At 46.8% G+C, this 19,060-nt stretch overlaps 1 protein-coding gene across 2 annotated transcripts in view; it reads left to right on the top strand.

Moving 5' to 3' along the window:
• ZDHHC7 (zinc finger DHHC-type palmitoyltransferase 7) overlaps positions 1-19,060 on the top strand; it is a 40,927-nt gene that overhangs the window by 9,129 nt on the left and 12,738 nt on the right. For both annotated transcript variants that reach the window (XM_033219195.1, XM_033219196.1), the window contains exons 2-3: positions 9,806-9,891; positions 15,218-15,549. In XM_033219195.1, the coding sequence (XP_033075086.1) occupies positions 15,235-15,549 (315 nt within the window). In that variant the 5' untranslated portion in view covers positions 9,806-9,891; positions 15,218-15,234. The remainder of the gene's footprint in view (positions 1-9,805; positions 9,892-15,217; positions 15,550-19,060) is intronic.

The raw sequence follows: 19,060 nt of genomic DNA, 5'->3' as shown, positions 1-19,060 counted from the left end.
CACCCACGCTTTTTCTCATGTCAATAAAATTCACACTTGATTCCGATTTCCTCCGCTTTTCCTTAATATCCTTTCTCTGTCCCAAGATCCCACCCGGGATCACACAGGACATGAGTGGGCACGTCTCTTTAGGCCCCTCTTGGCTGTGGTGCTTTCTCAGGCCTTCCTTCTTTGGGTGATTGGCAGTTGTGAGCAGTGCTCCGGGTCAGGGATTTTGTGTAGGATGCCCTTCTCTTGGGACTTGTTTGATATTTTCCTCATGACTAGACTTGGGTGATACAGTTAGAGAGCCTGTCTCGCCACAACCTGTCAAGGCTGCATTCTGTCCACACGACTCATTGCTATGGATATGGCCTTGAGCACCTGGCTGACCGAGGTGGTGTTTGCCAAGTTTCTCCTCGGTAAAGTTATTTTCTTCCTTTCTGCACTCCACTTGTTAGAAACCGCCCCTGCGAATGGCCATACTTGAGGGGTGGGGAGCGGCGTCTTCCGTCCTGGAGGAGGAGGAGCCACGGGCGTTCCTTGGACTCGCAGCGCTAGGTGTTTGTCTATTTTCTGTTTATTCAACCATTGCTTTATATCAGTCTGGACTCGTGCATGTTTACTTGATGCTTCGGGTTATAAAGCAATACTATTTTATTTTCCTGGAAAAAGCTTTGGCCATTGGGAGCTCTTTGACTTGGTTCCTATATCCCTTTCATGGTCCACCTGTCCCCATGACTGTGTGTGTGTGTATTGTGAACACTTCATTACTGTCTGGCAATACAAGATGCTCCAAGCTCATCTTGTATATATATTTTTGCCTCAGTCCTGGTTCCTTTTATTTATTAGAGAATGGTATTAAAAACCAAGATCTGTGGTGGCTTACACCTATAATCCCAGCACTTTGGCTGACGTGGGAAGATCTCTTGAGCCCAGGAGTTCAAGACCAGCCTGGGCAACATAGCAAGATCCCATGTTGAATGTTAAACAACAAACCAAGATCTGAGAATTAGATGTGCTGGTGGCAGTTGGTGTGTTGCTTCTAGGCTGTCTCAGCTGACAGAGCAAGTATAAATATATGTGTGGATGCTAACCCATGTGTGTATACGTATCTATAGATATTTCCATATGTAACTGCTTGTATCTTTCTTAAACCAAAAGCGTGGGTCATTCTAGCTTCCTCCTGTCGCTTACCTGGAACCTTCCACCCCAACAGTGAGAAGCCTGGCTCTTGCCATCCATTTACTTAATTTTTTTTTTTTTTGAGACAGGTTCTTGCTCTGTTGCCCAGGCTGGAGTGCAGTAGTGTGATCATGGCTCACTGCAACCTTAACTGCCTGAGCCCAAGCGATTCCATCCCCTAAGTCTCCCAAGTAGCTGAGACCCCAAATGTGTGCCACCATGTCTGGCTCATTTTTGCTTTAAATTTATATATACACACACACACACACACACACACACACACACACACACATACATATAATGTTTAATTTTACACAGAGACACCCAGGCTGGAGTGCAGTGGCAAGATCTCGGCTCACTGCAACCTCCGCCTCCCAGGTCCAAGTGATTCTCCTTCCTCAGCTTCCAGAGTAGCTGGGATTACAGGCGTGTGCCGCCACACCCAGCTACTTTTTGTATTTTTAGTAGAGATGGGATTTCACCATGTTGGCCAGGCTGGTCTCGAACTACTGACCTCTGGTGATCCATCCACCTTGGCCTCCCAAAGTGCTGGGATTACAGGCGTGAGTCACTGTGCCTTGCCTATGTTGTTTATTTGTAGGTACGAGATCTCGCCGTGTTGCCCAGGCTGGTCTCGAACTCCTGGGATCAGGCAGTCCTCCTGCCTCGGCCTCCCAAAGTGCCAGAATTACAGGCATGAGCCACTGCATACTTCATTGTTAAATTGCAGAATGTAAGTATTAATATAATAATTTCAGGATTGTTCATCATACCTCATGGGAATCGGTGAGGTATGGCTTTATCCATACTAGAATACGGTGCATATGGCTCCTGCATATGGTGTAAGACCTTAGTCTCACAGATTCCACTCACTACCCAAGTTTCTTAGGTCAGCACCTTCCCTGTGCCCTCTGCAGTAAGGTTTTTTCGTACATTCGTACATTCGGAATATAGTTAGGTTCTTCTGTCACAGCCTGCATTCCATCCTGAGATCTCGACCTCCTAGAATATTTCCTTTAAATTTGCATGCATTGAGGTTCACTATGTCGTAAAGTTCTGTGAGTTATTGCAAGTTTATCATGTTATGTATCCACCATCACAGGGTCATAGAGTTACACTGCCCTAAAGCAAACCCCTGAGCTTTACCCACTCTCCAGCCTGTGCCAACCACAGATCCATTTACTGTCATCTCTAGCTCTGCCTTCTTCAAAATGTCATATAATTGGAGTCATCAATGTGCAGCCTTTTCACGGGCTTCTTTTACTTAACAATATGCTTTATTTATTTATTTATTTTTGAGGAAGAGTTTCACTCTTGTTGCCCAGGCTGGAGTGCAGTGGTGCCATCTTGGCTCACTACAACCTCCACTTCCTGTGTTCAAGTGATTCTCCTGCCTCAGCCTCCCGAGTAGGTGGGATTACAGGCATGCACCACCGCGCCTGGCTAATTTTTTGTATTTTTAGTAGAGACGAGTTTTCACCATGTTGGCCAGGCTGGTCTTGAACTCCTGACCTCTAGTTAACAATATGCTTTTAAGATTTATCCATGCCACTGTGTGTTAATAGTTAATTTCTTTTTATTGCTGAATTGTATGGATGTACCACAGGTATCCATTCACCTACTGAAAGACATCTTGGTTGCTTTCACTTTTTAGTGAATATGAAGAAAGCTGCTATGAATATCCTGTGCAGGGTTTTGTGTGGATGTTAAATTTTCAAATCAGTTGGGAAAATGCCTAATAGCGTGATTGCTGGATCTTATGGTAAGAGTATATTTGACTTTGTAAGAGACTGCTAAACTGTCTTCCAAAGTGGCTGTACCATTTTGTGTTCACATGAAAATAAAGGAGAATTCCTGTTGTTCAGCATCCTTGCCAGCAGTTGACCTGGTCAGTTGTTCTGATTGTAGCCATCCTCATACACAGGTAGTGACGCCTCATTGTCTTCATTAGCAATTCCTTAATGACATATGATGGTGGGCATCTTCATGTGCTGATTTTCCACTTGTATAACCTTGTTAGTAAGGTGTCTGTTCAGATCTTTTTGCTTATTTAAAAAATTGTGTTTGTTACTGTTGAGTTTTAAAAGTCCTTTCTGTATCCTTGGTATGAGTTCTTTATCAGATAAATGATTTACAAATATTTTCTTCTAGTTTGTGGCTTATCTTTTCATTCTCTGAACAGTTTTGTCTTTCACCTTTTGTCTTTCCTTCTCTAGAGCTTCATTCCCTGTGTCTGCAAACTTGGAATCTCTGTTTTTTTGTTTTGTTTTGTTTTTTGTTTTTTGAGACAGAGTCTCACTCCTTTGCCCAGGTTGGAGTGCAGTGGTGCGATCTTGGCTCCCTGGAACCTCTGCCTCCAAGGTTGAAGCGATTCTCCTGCCTCAGCCTCCCGAGTAGCTGGGATTACAGGCATGCGCCACCATGCCCAGCTAGTTTTTGTATTTTTAGTAAAGACAGAGTTTCACCAGGTTGGCCAGGCTGGTCTTGAACTTCTGACCTCAGGTGATCCGCCTGCCTCGGTCTCCCAAAGTGCTGGGATTACAGGCACAAGCCACTGCACCTGGCCAGAATCTCATTCTTTAAAAACAGAAAACTGTAGTGAGCCTATATTGCTTTTGCAGTTGTAAGAAAAGGTAAAAAAAAAAAAAAAAAAAAAAAAAGTACAAAATTAGGAAAAGAAAATGGGACTAGTGTGGCAGGGCCTCTTAGCTTATGTACTCTTAGTCTGGTAACTTAATTGGCTTAACTAGGCATAAATTCTTAATTGTTTTCATTAAATCTAGTTTTGGGGCTATCGCAGGCTTTTTAAGAGTGTGGCATGTTCGTACTAAAATGCCTCATGGTGGGACTTGCGTGGAGTTACAGGGACCCGGGGTTGAGACTCTGATAACTCATTGACTAATTGTCACTGTGGGTGACACTTCAGTCCCATAGGTCCAGGGAGCTCCACTGTAAAATGGGGAGACCAAGAACTTCTTGAGGATTGTCCTAAGCATTAAATCAGATAATATATGAAGGGAAGTTTAAAAAAAAGATTTTCCTCCACTTTTCCCTCTAGCTACAGATGTTTGTCACTTAATAACAGTTTATAAAATTGACTTTTCTTTAATTTTCTCAATACCCAGTCTCCCAGTCTTGTAACACTTAACTGAAACTGTCAGCAAAAGGTACCCGCTAATCCCATTGGCTTCTCCCCTGGCTTATTTGGGGTTGTTGACTCCTCCAGCCTTCCTCATTTCCCTTCCCTCCTGCTTCCCTCAATTCCCTTCCCTGCCTTTCCTAGCTTCCTTCCCTTAATGTCTCTGCTCCCCAGGGTCCCAGCCTGGGGAGCTCATCCAGTCCCACTTTGGACCATTTTACCTGTCACCTCTGTGCTGGGGCCTCTCGTTCTGGGTCAGAGCATTCGTTGTCTGCTTGCTGGTCAGCTTTGTGAGCTTGGCCCGTGGACACCTCAAATTCAGTGCGCCCCAGTCTCGGCACTCTCCCTGAGTCTGCAGCGCCCAGGTCCCAAAAGAGTGTCCCTCCAGGGCAGAAATGCTCCACGTCCCTCTTTGCTGTAGTCACTGTGCTCCCCTCTGTTCTGTCCCATTGGTCTCTGTATTGCTTTTCTCTCTGTGACTATCTCTCAGATGGTCCCCAGCCTCGGAAGAGGCCCTGCTGCTTAGGGCAGTGGGCTCCTGGTTGCCAGTCTTCCTTCTGCCAACCTAGTCTCACTTTGTTGCCAGTTATCTTTTATTTTTTATTTTTATTTATTTATTTTTTGTGAGATGGGGGTTTGCTTTGTCACCCAGGCTGGAGTGCAGTGGCGTGATCTTGGCACACTGCAACCTCTGCCTCCTGGGTTCAAGTGATTCTCATGACTCAGCCTCCCAAGTAACTAGGATTACAGGCACGGGCCACCACGCCTGGCTAATTTTTGTATTTTTAGTAGAGATGGCGTTTCACCGTGTTGGCCAGGCTGGTCTTGAACTCCTGACCTCAAGTGATCCACCCACCTCCCGAAGTGCTGGGATTACAGGCGTGAGCCACCGCGCCCGGCCCCAGTTATCTTTTAAACCATCTGATTGACCTAAGGTCTGGTGCCTCCCTTTCCAGCAGAGTGAAGTCCAGAGTTCCAGGTTCCTTAGCATGGCATTCAGGCGGTGGTTCCAGTGGGCCTCAGGTTTGTCCTGCTGGTCACATTCCCCTCCGGAATGCGGAATTCCCTTCTGCCTCTGCGCTGTCTCCCATGCTTGTCCTCTCTTGTCCATATCTTGCTGGTCTGTTGGGGCCCACCCATGCTGTCGTCTTTATTGACACTTTCTCTGGTTCCTCCAGAAGTAGCTGTTTTCATCTCTCTCCCTGATCACACTTTGCTCCTGACTTGGGGAAAGCACTTTGCACATTGGATTCCCACCCCGCTACTGTGTGCGCTCTGCTCCTGTGGCTGAAGCTGTCTTTGGCTGCCTGTCCTTGGGGCCTTGCACAGATAGGTGCTTGGATGCCCACCCCTCAACTCCCCAACCTGATGTTTGAATTGAGTGGACTGTTCATGGCAGGGGTTGAGTTTGTTTTGTATGCTTCTATTCTAAGACAGGTTTGCTTAATTCCATTTTTTATGGGGCCGAAGTGGGTGTATGAATAGTGAAGCAATGGGAAGTTTAAATAGTGGTTTAATATAAACATGAATACCAGACTGTAGGGTGGACATACTTAGCAGTGCAGTGGTAAAAATAATTATGTCTTGGTTCTTTTCTGTAGTCACTGATCACCAGAGAATACTGGTGTCTTTTGTTTACTTGTTTTCAGTGTGTTCCTGAGAAATACATTTTCTGTTTATAGCCAAGGAAAAAAGTAAGGGCAAAGAGCTTAAGAAACTTGCTTGAAGTTACAGATACAAATAAATCCAAGACAGGGTCTTGACTCAGGAATACAGGTTATCCAGGAAGAAAAGTGTCTCCACCACTCGCTGGGACTTGCCTCGTGCTACACCCTTGCACGTTCACACCTGCCATGCATGCCTGTGCTGGGATTTTTTCTCCTACTCATGGTTTTGAGGCATGATTAATGTACGGTGAAATGCACAGTTTTATTTTATTTTATTTTATTTTATTTTATTTTATTTTAGAGACAGGGTCTTGCTCTGTTGCCCAGGCTGGAGTGCAGTGGCACAAACACATCTCAGTGCAGCCTTGCCTCCAGAACTCAAGTGGTCCTCCTGCCTCAGTCTCCTGAGAAGCTGGGAGTACAGACCCTGCTCGGCCAATTTTTTAAAAATTTTTTTGTAGAGACAGGGTCTTGCCATGTTGCCCAGGCTAGTCTCGAACTCTTGGGCTCAAGTGATCCTGCCTTGGACTCCCAAGGCACTGGGATTATAGGTATGAGCCACTGTAGCCGGCCCCACAATTTAAAGTATATAGTCAATTGGGTTTTTTTAAACAGTGGATTGTATTTTGTTTTGACAAACGCATATGCCTGTGTCACCCACTTCTCTCTCAAGATACAGGCATGCCTCTCAACTTACAATGTTACCTTGGCCCTCTCCACAGTCACTTCTACTTGTGTTCAAATCCTTATTCTGATTTCTTTCTAAATAAACGAGTTTGCCTTATTTAGAATATCATACACATGGAATCACACCGTATATATTCTTCCGTGTCTGGCTTCTTTCACTTAGCATAATATTTTTGAGATGTAGCCATGTTGCTTGTTTCAGTAATATTTTCCTGCTTTTTTGCTCAGAAGTCTGCCATTATGTGAATAGACCAAAGTTTGTTTTCTATTTCCTGTTGATAGGTTTGGGTTGTTTCCAGTTTGTGGGCATTATGAACAAAGCTGCTGTGAGCAATATCGGACCAGTTTTTGTGTTCATATTCGTATCTATTTTTCTTGGGTAAATACCTGGAAGTTCTATCTCTGAGTCACAGGGTAGGTATTTGTTTAACTTTGAGAAAGTGCCAGACTGCTTTCCAAAGTGGTTGTTGTGTTGGTTACTGTTTTAAATTTATAAAATTAATTGGAGATGGCTGGGCGCGGTGGCTCAAGCCTGTCATCCCAGCACTTTGGGAGGCCGAGACGGGCAGATCACAAGGTCAGGAGATCAAGACCATCCTGGTGAACACGGTGAAACCCCGTCTCTACTAAAAAATACAAAAAACTAGCCGGGCGAGGTGGCGGGCGCCTGTAGTCCCAGCTACTCGGGAGGCTGAGGCAGGAGAATGGCGTAAACCCAGGAGGCGGAGCTTGCAGTGAGCTGAGATCCGGCCACTGCACTCCAGCCTGGGCGACAGAGCGAGACTCCGTCTCAAAAAAAAATTAATTGGAGATTTGATCTCATTGTAGAAAATCTTGTGTAGACCTGATGCTTGTGATTCACAGTCCTGAATTTCAAACCAGTTTTTTATTTTAAGGCATTGCTAAGATAAGCTCATTGGAAAACGGTTCAAAATATTACTAAGCATTTCAAGTTTCTGGCTGGTGCATAGATATTTGAATAAAGTTACTATATATAAATACTGCATTTAGGCTGGGTGCAGTGGCTCACGCCTCTAATTCCAGCACTTTGGGAGGCTGAGGCGGGTGGATCAGCTGAGGTCAGGAGTTCGAGACCAGCCTGGCCAACATGGTGAAACCCCATCTCTACTAAAAATACAAAAAATTAGCCGGGAGTGGTGATATGCGTCTGTAATCCCAGCTGCTCCGGAGGCTGAGGCAGGGGAATTGCTTGAACTCGGGAGGTGGAGGTTGCAGTGAGCCAAGATCACGCCACTGCACTCCGGTCTGTGCAAAGACGTGAGACTCCGTCTCAGAAAAAAAAAAAAGGTTCAGAAGAGACTGAGAGCTGGAGCTCTGTTGGGGAACCAGTGCTGTGTCAGTGTTTGTCTAGGGCCTGAGCAGCAGATTGAGGGAGAAGTGACCCTTGAGGGATCTTGTAGTGGGTGTGATGGGCACAGGGACCTCCACAGAGCCGGCCCAGGTGGAGGTGTGGCACACTGGGGCAGGAGACAGCGAGCCAAATCGGGTTATTGGGAGGCACCCCAGAATGTGTTTTCAGAAACTAGTCAGGGCTCTTGGTTTCAGACAACAGACAGCAGCTGAGGGTTGACTCAGGCAGAAAAAGCACTGTCGTGGAAGCATCTCAGCTACAGATGGAGCGGAGGAGCCAGGCAGCCAGCGCTGAAGCCAGAGTGAAACCTACCACAAGGAGATCTGCTTCACCCTTTTCTCCCGGGGACCCCTTTGCTCAACCTCTGTTGTTTGGAAGGTGGACCTTCTGACCCGATCCTGTAATTTTATGTTACATTCTATCCTCGGGGTTTTCTCTCTGTCCTCTAGCTCTCCTCTCTGGGACATTTCTACTCTTTTGTCCAATTCTGTTTAAGAAAATTTAGAATCTATAGACTGTTGTATTTCCATTGTTGAATAACCAGGAAGTTCTTAAACCGTTCCTCTTTTTGTTTCAGAGAACCAATCTCTTCTCTTATTTTGAAGAATATGAATTACACTTCTGCCTTGTGGACATTTTCTTCTCTGTGCATCGCGTGTGTTCTGGATTCTTAACCCTCATTTCTGTTTTGTGCTGTTTCATGAGCCATGTTTCAAGTTACTTTTTTTTTTTTTTTTTTTTGAGACACAATCTCGCTCTGTCGCCCAGGCTGGAGTGTAGTGGCGCAATTTCAGCTCACTGCAACCTCCGCCTCACAGGTTCAAGCAAATCTCTGCCACAGCCTCCCGAGTAACTGGAATTACAAGCGCCTATCACCACGCCCAGCTAATTTTTGTATTTTTAGTAGAGACGAGGTTTCACCATCTTGGCCAGGCTGGTCTTGAACTTCTGACTTCGTAATCCACCCGCCTCAGCCTCCCAAAGTGCTGGGATTACAGGCATGAGCCACTGCACCCAGCCTGGACTTTCTTTTTTTTTTTTTTTTTTTTTAATGGAGCTATGACAAGCATTTGGAACCTCTCTGTCCATGGTGGGGGGTTCCCTGTGGCCCTCGACTTTGGGAGGTCTGACAGTGAATCTGACCTGTTTCTTGGGTTTTCCCTACATCGCAGAGTCTTTAGACCTTTTTCTTGGGTCCTGTCCGTGCTAGAGAGGATTCCTCGACCCTCCCACCTGTCAGGGTTCAGGGAACCACGTGGGAGATATGCTCCGGGAGTCTCTGCTCTCATTGTATGGCCCTCACTGGGTTCCAGTGTCTTCCTTCATCTCCTCGCCCCTCCCACAGCAGGGCCTGCTGTTCCAGTCCACCCCTCCTGCCTCCTGGGCTCTGTCTCTCTGTTCTGTGATTCCTTTAATGTGGCCGGGAAATCAGCTTATCTACAGTAGAGGTGCAGGCCAGCCGGATTTGGGCTGCCCTAGGGGATTTTTCTGGAGGGATTTTAGCTTATAGATCTGTATTTAACACTGGGGCTAAAAGAGTGGGAGGGTAAATGGAAATATTTAAAATACGTTACTTGATTTCCAGGATTTTGAATTTACCTAGTAATCAAAACTTAGAAGAGCCATGATTTCATACTTAAGGATAGTTATGAGTGACAGAACTTGATGTGTCAAATGTTACGTTGCTTATATACACTCCGAAAATCATACCCTAAGAAATATGATACAACGTTTGTCAGAAATCACTTTTTCTAATCAGATTTTATTATCTTTCAGATCCGATCACATAGGACAGTATGCACCTTAAGATCCTGAAGAAAAGGCACAAAATGTTCAAGTGATGTTTAGAAATAATTTGTGAGGTAAGAGTATGATTATTTAGGGTCTAATCACTTTCCTTTCTCACAGCTGACACTTGTGTATTACTAAAAAGGTAACCTGTGCATGTAGCAAAGCAGAGGCGTGGTGCAAAGGCCGACAGGCCCGCTTTCCTTTTCAGCCGCTGCCTTCCTGTCCTAAAAGGAGGGTATGTCTGTGGAGGGGACTCCATGAATTGAATTGATGAGTTCTTGGCCAGTATTACAAGATGAGGGGAATACCCTGCTTTACACCTGAAATGGAAAGGGTTTTTTTTTTTCTTTTGTTTTGTTTTTTTTTTGAGACGGAGTCTCGCTCTGTCACCCAGGCTGGAGTGCAGTGGCGTGATCTTGGCTCACTGTGACCTCTGCCTCCTGGGTTCAAGCGATTCTCCTGCCTCAGCTTCCCTAGTAGCTGGGATTACAGGCACCCACCGTCATGCCCGGCTAATTTTTGTATTTTTGGTAGAGATGGGGTTTCACTGTGTTGGCCAGGCTGGTCTTGAACTCCTGATCTCCAGTGATCCAACTGCCTCGGCCTCCCAAAGTGCTGGGATTACAGGCATGAGCCACTGCGCCCGGCCTGAAATGGAAAGTTTTTGCATGTGTGGTTGTCCCTTTAAATATGCCGATTTGTAGTGTTGCTTTTGGTGTTCTGGGAAACAGGGCTTTATTTAATGTGCTGATAAAGAGCTTAGGTTCAGGAGTGTTGAGAAAATCCCATTAAATCGGCCCTTGGAGTAGAAAAGTGATGCTGGGACATCTGTGTGACAGCGCCCAGTGTTTTCAGGGTTCCCTCAGAAACTGTCTTGAGTATGAAGTCAACAGTGGTTTTGGAATTCAGTGCAGAATAAGGCTGTGCCCTTACTCCTAAGGAATGTGTGCATTTTAATACCACATCTCAAATGGCTGTGCTGTTTGCTTTTAGATTAGGGTTCCATGTAAAGGAATGGTTTCTTCATTTCGTCCCCTCCCTTCCTGTTGCATTACTCAAGTGTAAATACAGTGACTCAGAGACGCGAGTGCAGTTTGTTACTGAGAGCTCTATTTGTCCAGCTTAACCTTGCGATATTTGTTTGTTGCTTTCTTGAAAATAAAGGGATTTTTGGATCTCATGTTATTTTCCTGTTGACTTCTAATGGATCCTATACATAGGGCACTAAAGTCCTCAAGTGTTATACGTCACCCTAATACGTGCTTATAGGAACGTCCTGTCATGGCCAGTGTTTGGTGTCTGTGGGCGCTCTCCTTACACAGCGGTGCCTGCCCATCCGCACCCCCAGGTCAGACATGGAGCCACAGCAGCATCCTGCACTCCATGGAGGTCTCACCAGGACCGGAACTGGGAAGGCAGAGCTGAGCTGGCTCAGGTGTCACATGTCTGCCTTTAGAAGACTTTCAAGGGGCCCTGCTTTCTGGAGAGAGCTCAGACTGCCCAAACATTGCACTCTTATAAAAGTATAGCTTGTTTTACCGCCTGGCAAGCACCCTTCCTTTTCTGATGGAACGTGTCCTATTAGAGAAGTCAACATAAAGCAAAATGGTTCTGGTCAGAGGAAGTTTTCAGCTTACGGCCTTGATGTACCCAGGCCCACAGATATGATTCACCAAGAAACTTAGATGGAAATCAGCAGGAGGTGATTGGAATCTGAGAGAAGGACTGCTTGCTTTTTGTTGCGTCTGCCTTTTAGCAAACGTGCCCTTGCTGTGCGCTAGACAGCATGCAAGGCACAAGGGGAACAGAGCGGGAGGAGACCCAGACCCCCCTGGAGGGGCTGACATCAGGCAGGAAGGTGGAACCTGCAAGAGCTCTCAGGTAGCAAGTGGTAAGTACCCGGGAAGGAGAGCTGGTGAGCGTGTCCAGGGCTTCAACAGAGGCAGAGAAACTTCCAGGTACTTTCTCAGCCCCCTGTCAGTCAGGCTTTACTAGTGTGCAGGCAGAAGCAGTTTCAGCCTTCATGTCCAGATGGTCACATCTGATGTCTAGAGACCCCTTCACAAAGTGCTCCTCAGAAGAAGGAGAACTCCCTTTTGAGAGTGGCTTGCCTAGAAGAGAAGTTAGGCTCTGCAGGTGAATGGGGTTTACGTAGAGGAAATGGGCGCTGCAAAGGTGTTTGCAGGGGATGTTGAGCGGACAGATCCGGAAGACGCAGGTTCAGAAAATGCTGAAGGAATGGCTGGCTAAGGGGTCCATCCAAATTCGTTTGATCTCTAGTTTCTTCTATTTCACTTAAATGCTTATTTAAAATTTTTTTTTAATTAAAACATTTTTTTTGACACTGGATCTTACTCTGTTGCCCAGGCTGGAATGCAGTGGTGGGATCGTGGCTCTCTGTAGCCTCAACCTGCCAGGCTCAAGTGATCCTCCCACCTCAGTCTCCCAAACATCTGGGGGTACAAGTGCGTGCCACCACACCTGACTAATAAAAAAAAAATTATTTTTATAGAGATTGGGTCTTCACTTGTTGCTCAGGCCAGTCTCAAACTCCTGGGCTCAAGAGATCCTCCCACCTTGGCCTCCCAAAGTACTGAGATTACAGGTGTAAGCCACCACACTCAGCCCTAAGCATTTATTTATTTATTTTTATTTTTTGAGACCGGATCTCTCTGTCACCCTGGCTGGAGTGCAGTGGCATGATCATGGCTCACTGCAGCCTCAACCTCCCAGGCTCAAGCAGTCTTCCCACCTCAGCCTCCCTAGTAGGTAGGACTATAGCGCAAGCCACCATACCTAGCTAATTTTTGTTTTCTGTAGAGATGAGGTCTTACTCTGGTGCCCAGGCTAATCTCAAACTCCTGGGCTCAAATGATCCTTCTGCCTTAGTCTCCCAAAGTGCTGGGGTTACAGATGTGAGCCACTGCACCCAGCCTTAAACATTTTTAAAGCTGCTTTTATCTGATTGAAAAATAGGGCTATTTTACTGACTTTGGAAAACAATTTCATTTTGCTCTTGTACCAGTCAGCATTTTTGTATCGAGAGGAAATTTTGTAAAGTATTTGGCGAATGAACCTTCACCACATGTTCATTCGGCAAATGTTTTCATAATTGCTGTGTTCCAGTTGCATTTAAGAAAAGAAAAAGTCACACCCAGATTTGAAAAACAGCACCCAGTGCTGTTACTCAGTTGTAGTGGCCTGACCTCTGAGAACATTCTTATTACTCTCCTTTATTCGCATTTCAGAAGCCACAATTTCTGCACTCTGCCTGCTTAAAGCATGAGGAGCGCTCCTGCTCTGAGAAAGTGCCAGGGTCAGTTCGTTAAAATATTTGTCAGTGTTTTCTCCCCATGGGAAAGCTAAGGCGAAATTGACTGTCTCTTCCTTTCCCTGGCTCTTTATCTGTGATATTACAGCTCTCAGAGCAAACACCGATAAGAGAAGGGTGTGCAATCAAAGAAGCAGTCTACAGTTACCAGGAAAAGTGCACTTTTTTCTTTTTCTTCCTGGAGAGGGAGTCTTCTTGCTCTGTCACTAGGCTAGAGTGCAGTGGTGCAATCTTAGCTCACTGCAACCTCCACCTGCCTGGGTTCAAGCGATTCTCCTGCCTCAGCCTCCCGAGTAGCTGGGATTACAGGCGCCTGCCACTGTGCCCGACTAATTTTTGTATTTTTAGTAGAGACAGGGTTTCACCATCTTGGCCATGCTGGTCTTGAACTTGTAACCTCGTGATCCACCCGCCTTGGCATCTGAAAGCGCTGGGGTTACAGGTGTGAGCCACTGCACTTGGCCCACTTTTTTCTTTATTTCTTTATTTTTATTTATTTATTTTTTTGAGACTGAGTCTCGTTCTTTTGCCCGGGCTGGAGTGCCGTGGCGTGATCTCGGCTCACTGCAGCCTCTGCCTCCCGGGTCCAAGCGATTCTCCTGCCTCAGCCTCCTGAGTAGCTGGGATTACAGGTGCGTGCTACCACACCCAGCTAGTTTTTGTATTTTTAATAGAGACGGGGTTTCACCATGTTGGGCAGGCTGGTCTCAAGCTCCTGACCTGAAGTGATCCACCTGCCTCAGCCTCCCAAAGTGCTGGGCTTACAGGCATGAGCCACCGTGCCTGGTCCCACGTTTCTCTTTAGTTTCTTTAGATCTTGTATGTTCTTAGAAATCAGATGCTATGGTGAATAGGCTAGAAGTGCCAAAAGGATGGCTTGCAAAAGAATGGATTAATAAATGAAGGAGAGGCTGGGCACGTTGGCTCCTATCTGTAATCCCGGGACTCTGGAAGGCTGAGGCAGGAGGACTGAGCCCAGGAGTTCCAGAGCAGCCCAGGCAACATAGTGAGACCTCGTCTGCGAGCTGTGATTGTGCCACTGCACTCCAGCTTGGGCAACAGAGGGAGACTGTGTTCCCAGAAATAACAAAAACAGGAAACTTTTAGAAGATTAAAATAGAGGCTGGGTGCGATGGCTCACGCCTGTAATCCCAGCAATTTGGGAGGCTGAGGTGGGTGGATCACCTGAGGTCAGGAGTTTGAGATCAGCCTGGCCAATATGGTGAAATTCCATCTCTACTAAAAATACAAAAAAATTAGCGGGGCATGGTGGCAGGCGCCTGTGATCCCAGCTACTCAGGAGTCTGAGGCAGGAGAATCACTTGAACCCGGGAGATGGAGGTTGCAGTGAGCCAAGATTTGCGCCACTGCACTCCAGCCTGGGCAACAGAATGAGACTCGGTTTCAAAAAAAAAAGATTAAAATAGAGATGAAGGGCATTCTAGAAGCAGGGTAGAGTGTCAAGGAACAGAGATATAAAAATGGGAGCCTGCTCCAAAAACATCACAGAGAAGTGAGGATAAACTGAGAATCAAATTGAGAAGAAACAGGCAAGACCGATGAGGTCAGTGTGTATGAGGCGGTGTAAAGATGAATAGAGAACCAATGACTTACTCGTCATTCTTTCATCGTGCTGTTGGCTAAAGTCTGTGCTGAGCGCCTGCTTGGGAGCACTGGAGCCAGCGGCTGAGCAGAGGAGGGACAGGTGGGGCTGGGGAGCGAGTGCAGCAGTGATACAGCAGAGCTCCTCTCCACCCTGCCGGGGAACCTGTGCTGTGACTTCACGTCCAGCTTGTGCTTTCCATCATCTTTGTTTGTGGCCACGGCTGGCATAGGTTTTGTTGTATGTAGGCATAACCTGTACTGTGGGACTCACTGTTGTAGTAAAGCAATCAATAAAGTCAGAGATTTAAAAATTTAGATCTTCCTATGTTCTTATTTTCTTTCCCACTCTGTGTATTTAGACTAACTTTATGCAGTGGCCAAGGACCAACCATAACACATCATATTTAAGGTAGAGCTTGTGCTTTTTGAGCCTCACCAGCTCTGTGTCGTCGCCTCCCCAGGGTGCGTCAGGGAAATCATGCAGCCATCAGGACACAGGCTCCGGGACGTCGAGCACCATCCTCTCCTGGCTGAAAATGACAACTATGACTCTTCATCGTCCTCCTCCTCTGAGGCTGACGTGGCTGACCGGGTCTGGTTCATCCGTGATGGCTGTGGCATGATCTGTGCTGTCATGACGTGGCTTCTGGTCGCCTATGCAGACTTCGTGGTGACTTTCGTCATGCTGCTGCCTTCCAAAGACTTCTGGTACTCTGTGGTCAACGGGGTCATCTTTAACTGCTTGGCCGTGCTTGCCCTGTCGTCCCACCTGAGAACCATGCTCACCGACCCTGTGAGTACCGGCTGCCTCGCTGGGTGGCTCTCTTGTGTCTGGTCTAGTGTTGCACGCAGACCATGTGGTGAATGACCTCAGGTTTTTATTAATTCCTGGACACAAGCCTTTTCCATGTCATAACTGGAGAAGAAACATTGCTTAAATAGTAGTGATATCATGGTATACTGATGGAATGTATTAGCCCATTGGGCTGTTTATTCAAATGAAGAGATTGTGCTAATTTTTTTCTTTTCTTTCTTTTTTTTTTCTTCTTCTTTGAGATGGAGTCTCGCTCTGTTGCCCAGGCTGGAGTGCAGTGGTGTGATTGTGGCTCACTGCAACCTCTGCCTCCCAGGTTCAGCTGATTCTTGTGCCTCAGCCTCCCGAGTAGCTGGGATTACAGACATACACAACCACACCCAGCGCTAAATTTATTTATTTATTTTGGAGATGGCATTTCACTCTGTCTCCCAGCCTGGAGTACAGTGATGCAATCTCGGCTCACTACAACCTCTGCCTCCAGGTTTCAAGTGATTCTCCTACCTCAGCTTTCTCAGTAGCTGAGATCACAGGTGCGCACCACCATGCCCGGCTAATTTTTTGTATTTTTAGTAGAGATAGGGTTTCACCGTGTTTGCCAGGCTGGTCTCAAACTCCTGACACCTCAGGTGATCCACCCACCTCGGTCTCCCAGAGTGCTGGGATTACAGGCGTGAGCCAGCACACCCGGCCTGTGTTAGGTAATTTCTAAAATCCCTTCTAGTTTAAATATTTTGTTTTTCCCAAGGACAGACTGAAAGCTGGGAAGCCTGGGTTCTAGATGTCACCACTTTACCAGTCTTTTCGGTTGTCATTTGACTGTAAGCAGCTGTGTGAAATTCACTGAGCTGAAAGGTTAGATATTTTTCCTAAGTTCTTTCTAGCTCTGTAGTTCTCTCATTGTCATGTCTCAGCTAAATCCTGAAGCAAACGTTGTGTTCAGCCAGCTGGTAAAAGGTAAAGGCTCAACCTGCCTGAAAAGCAGAGAGGAAGGATTCCATAATTAGCAGTGTGCTCAGGTGTGGCTGACCTGTTGGAGGAAGCAGTGCACGGGGATGGATTGACGTGGGTATGGAACAAGAAAGGTGGACTGAGCTCATTTTGGGAGCAGATTCCCTTTAGGCTGAGAATAAACATAGGCCAGACCTAGCACAGTGAAATACACCCAGTTGCTGATGCCTTGCGGGCCACCACATTCAGCTTCCACCTGGGCTTTGAGGCTGATCCTGAGTTTTGAGACATCCTTCAATCAGGGAACAGCATTCGGGCCGATCATACAGATCTTTGCAGCTGAGCCATCCGTCACCTCTAGTCAGTGAGTTGCAGGCTCCCCGCAGAGCTCGGAGGAGACGCCCAAGCAGCTGCAGGCGTGTGAGGCCAGGTATAACAACAGTCAGTAGATTTTCATTTGAAAAAAGTTCTTTCCACTGCTTTAAAACAGTGGTTTTAAACCATGGTATAGGGACTCCCCATTTGTCAATTTAAAATCTAGTGGGCTATCATCTGTTTCTAAGCTTTCTCTAAAGAAGGTACCCAGAAGTTAATAAGATTAGGACTTTTTTTTTTTTTTTTTTGACATGGAGTTTCGCTCTTATTGTCCAGGGTGGAGTGCAATGTGCGATCTTGGCTCACTGCAACCTCTGCCTCCTGGGTTCAAGCTATTCTCCTGCCTCAGCCCCCTGAGTAGCTAGGATTACAGGCATGTACCACCATGCCCGGCTAATTTTGTATATTTAGTAGAGACAGGTTTCACCATGTTGGTCAGGCTGGTCTTGAACTCCTGACCTCAGGTGATCCACCTGCCTTGGCCTCCCAGAGTGCTGAGATTACAGGCGTGAGCCATCGCGGCTGACCAGGACTCTTTTGGGAATAAACTGAAACTGATGAGCTCACAGAATGTGGTCTACATGTGGCTTTATCTGTTTGCTTTATCTGAATTAATTATTCAGGGTTTGGATGTACATTGTTTACCGTCTCCTGTTTTACTAGGAGAGGTCGTGGGCAGCTGTCCTGGGAGTGGAACAGTATTACAGGCCCAAGCCAGTGGGCAGCTGGGGGTGGTACCTTGGGGACAAACTTGGAAGCAAAGTCTGCCAGTGGCTTTATAGCCTGATCTGACGGTGGAGTCTTTGACCGTTACCGAGTCTCTTCTCTGATGGGTTTGTGCCTTCGGAGAATTAAAGGCTGTGTCGTCATTTCCTTTTACGCAGCAAGTCTCCCTCTAGGAGCCAGACCCCGCTTCTGATCCCTGTGGATCTCTGCCCTCTCCTTCCTTGGCTGCAGCAGAAACTCCTTGCTTGTTGCCCAAGCAAAGTGCCCAGGCACTTTGACTAAGTGGAGGGCCAGCTACAGGGCCAGGTCCAGCTCAGCGATTTTTACTGGAGTATTGCCTTGTAGGAAAAATCCAGTGACTTCTGACCATCTGCCCACACAGTGAAAACTGGGCTGGACCCAACCCTTGTGGGCAGTTGTGGTGAGGGAACCGAGTCTGTGCAAAGCCTCCTGCTTGTGAGTGTGGGGTGGGACACGGGGGAGGGTCAGCCTGGCTGGGACTCCTCAGCAGTTTGCTCCTCTCTGCTGCCAAGTACACTTGCCCCTTCCTCCTCTGTGCTTGGACTCTACAGCTACTCAGCAGTCCAGCTCCTGCTCCTGGGGAAAAGGCCCCAGAAGCCTGGAGAACTGGAGGCAGCCCGGAAGTCAGGGTAGGAGGTGTGTGCAAGGGCATGCTGCCGCCCTGGTGGGCAGATTTCTTTTGGTTGTCGTATTACTGCAGAGAGTGGACCATTCTGAGGGAGAAGCTGGAGATCTTGGATGTCAGGGGTGTTTTGATTGAGATTTAATTCATAGAGCACTAAATCCATCCTTGTGTGTAGTCTGTGGTGTTTAGTGCATCCACAGAGTGTCCAGCCATCACCTAGTCGGTTTTAGGACATTTTTTATCACCTCAGAAAGGAACCCCACACCCCTTAGTCATCACTTCCCAGCCCCCTCACCCCCAGTGCCCTCTGCCCCTGGCAACCACTCATCTGCTGTCTCTGTGGAATTTGCCTGTTCAGGGACTTTCATAGTCATTTCATCTGTGGCCTTTTGCACCCTGCTTTCACTAGGCATTGTGTTTTCAGGGTCCGTCGTGCTGTGGCATGATCAGTGCTTCGTTTGGTTTAGGGCTGAATAATATTCCATGCTCTGGCCGGACCCGTCTGGCTTATAGCCATCGTTAGTTGATGGGCATTTGGGTGAGTTCCGCTTTTCGGCTGTTATGAATCATGCTGCTCTGAACAGCCATGTGTAAGTTTTTGTGTGGATGCATGTTTCATTTCTCTTGGGTATATACCGAGGAGTGGAGTCACTGGGACATATGGTGACTCTATGTTTAACTTTTTGTGGAACTGCCAAGTATTCTCTAAAGTGTCTGGGGGAAAAAAAGAAAAAGGGGGAAAAAAAAAACCTTGTGGGGAAGGGAATGAGAAAAAAAAAAAAAAACCCAAAC

This window comes from Trachypithecus francoisi, unplaced genomic scaffold (genome assembly GCF_009764315.1).
Source record: "Trachypithecus francoisi isolate TF-2019V2 unplaced genomic scaffold, Tfra_2.0 Lachesis_group10, whole genome shotgun sequence".
NCBI classification, from domain to species: domain Eukaryota; kingdom Metazoa; phylum Chordata; class Mammalia; order Primates; family Cercopithecidae; genus Trachypithecus; species Trachypithecus francoisi.
Note: the sequence above shows the minus strand (reverse complement) of the source record. Positions and strands in the feature narration are given on the sequence as shown.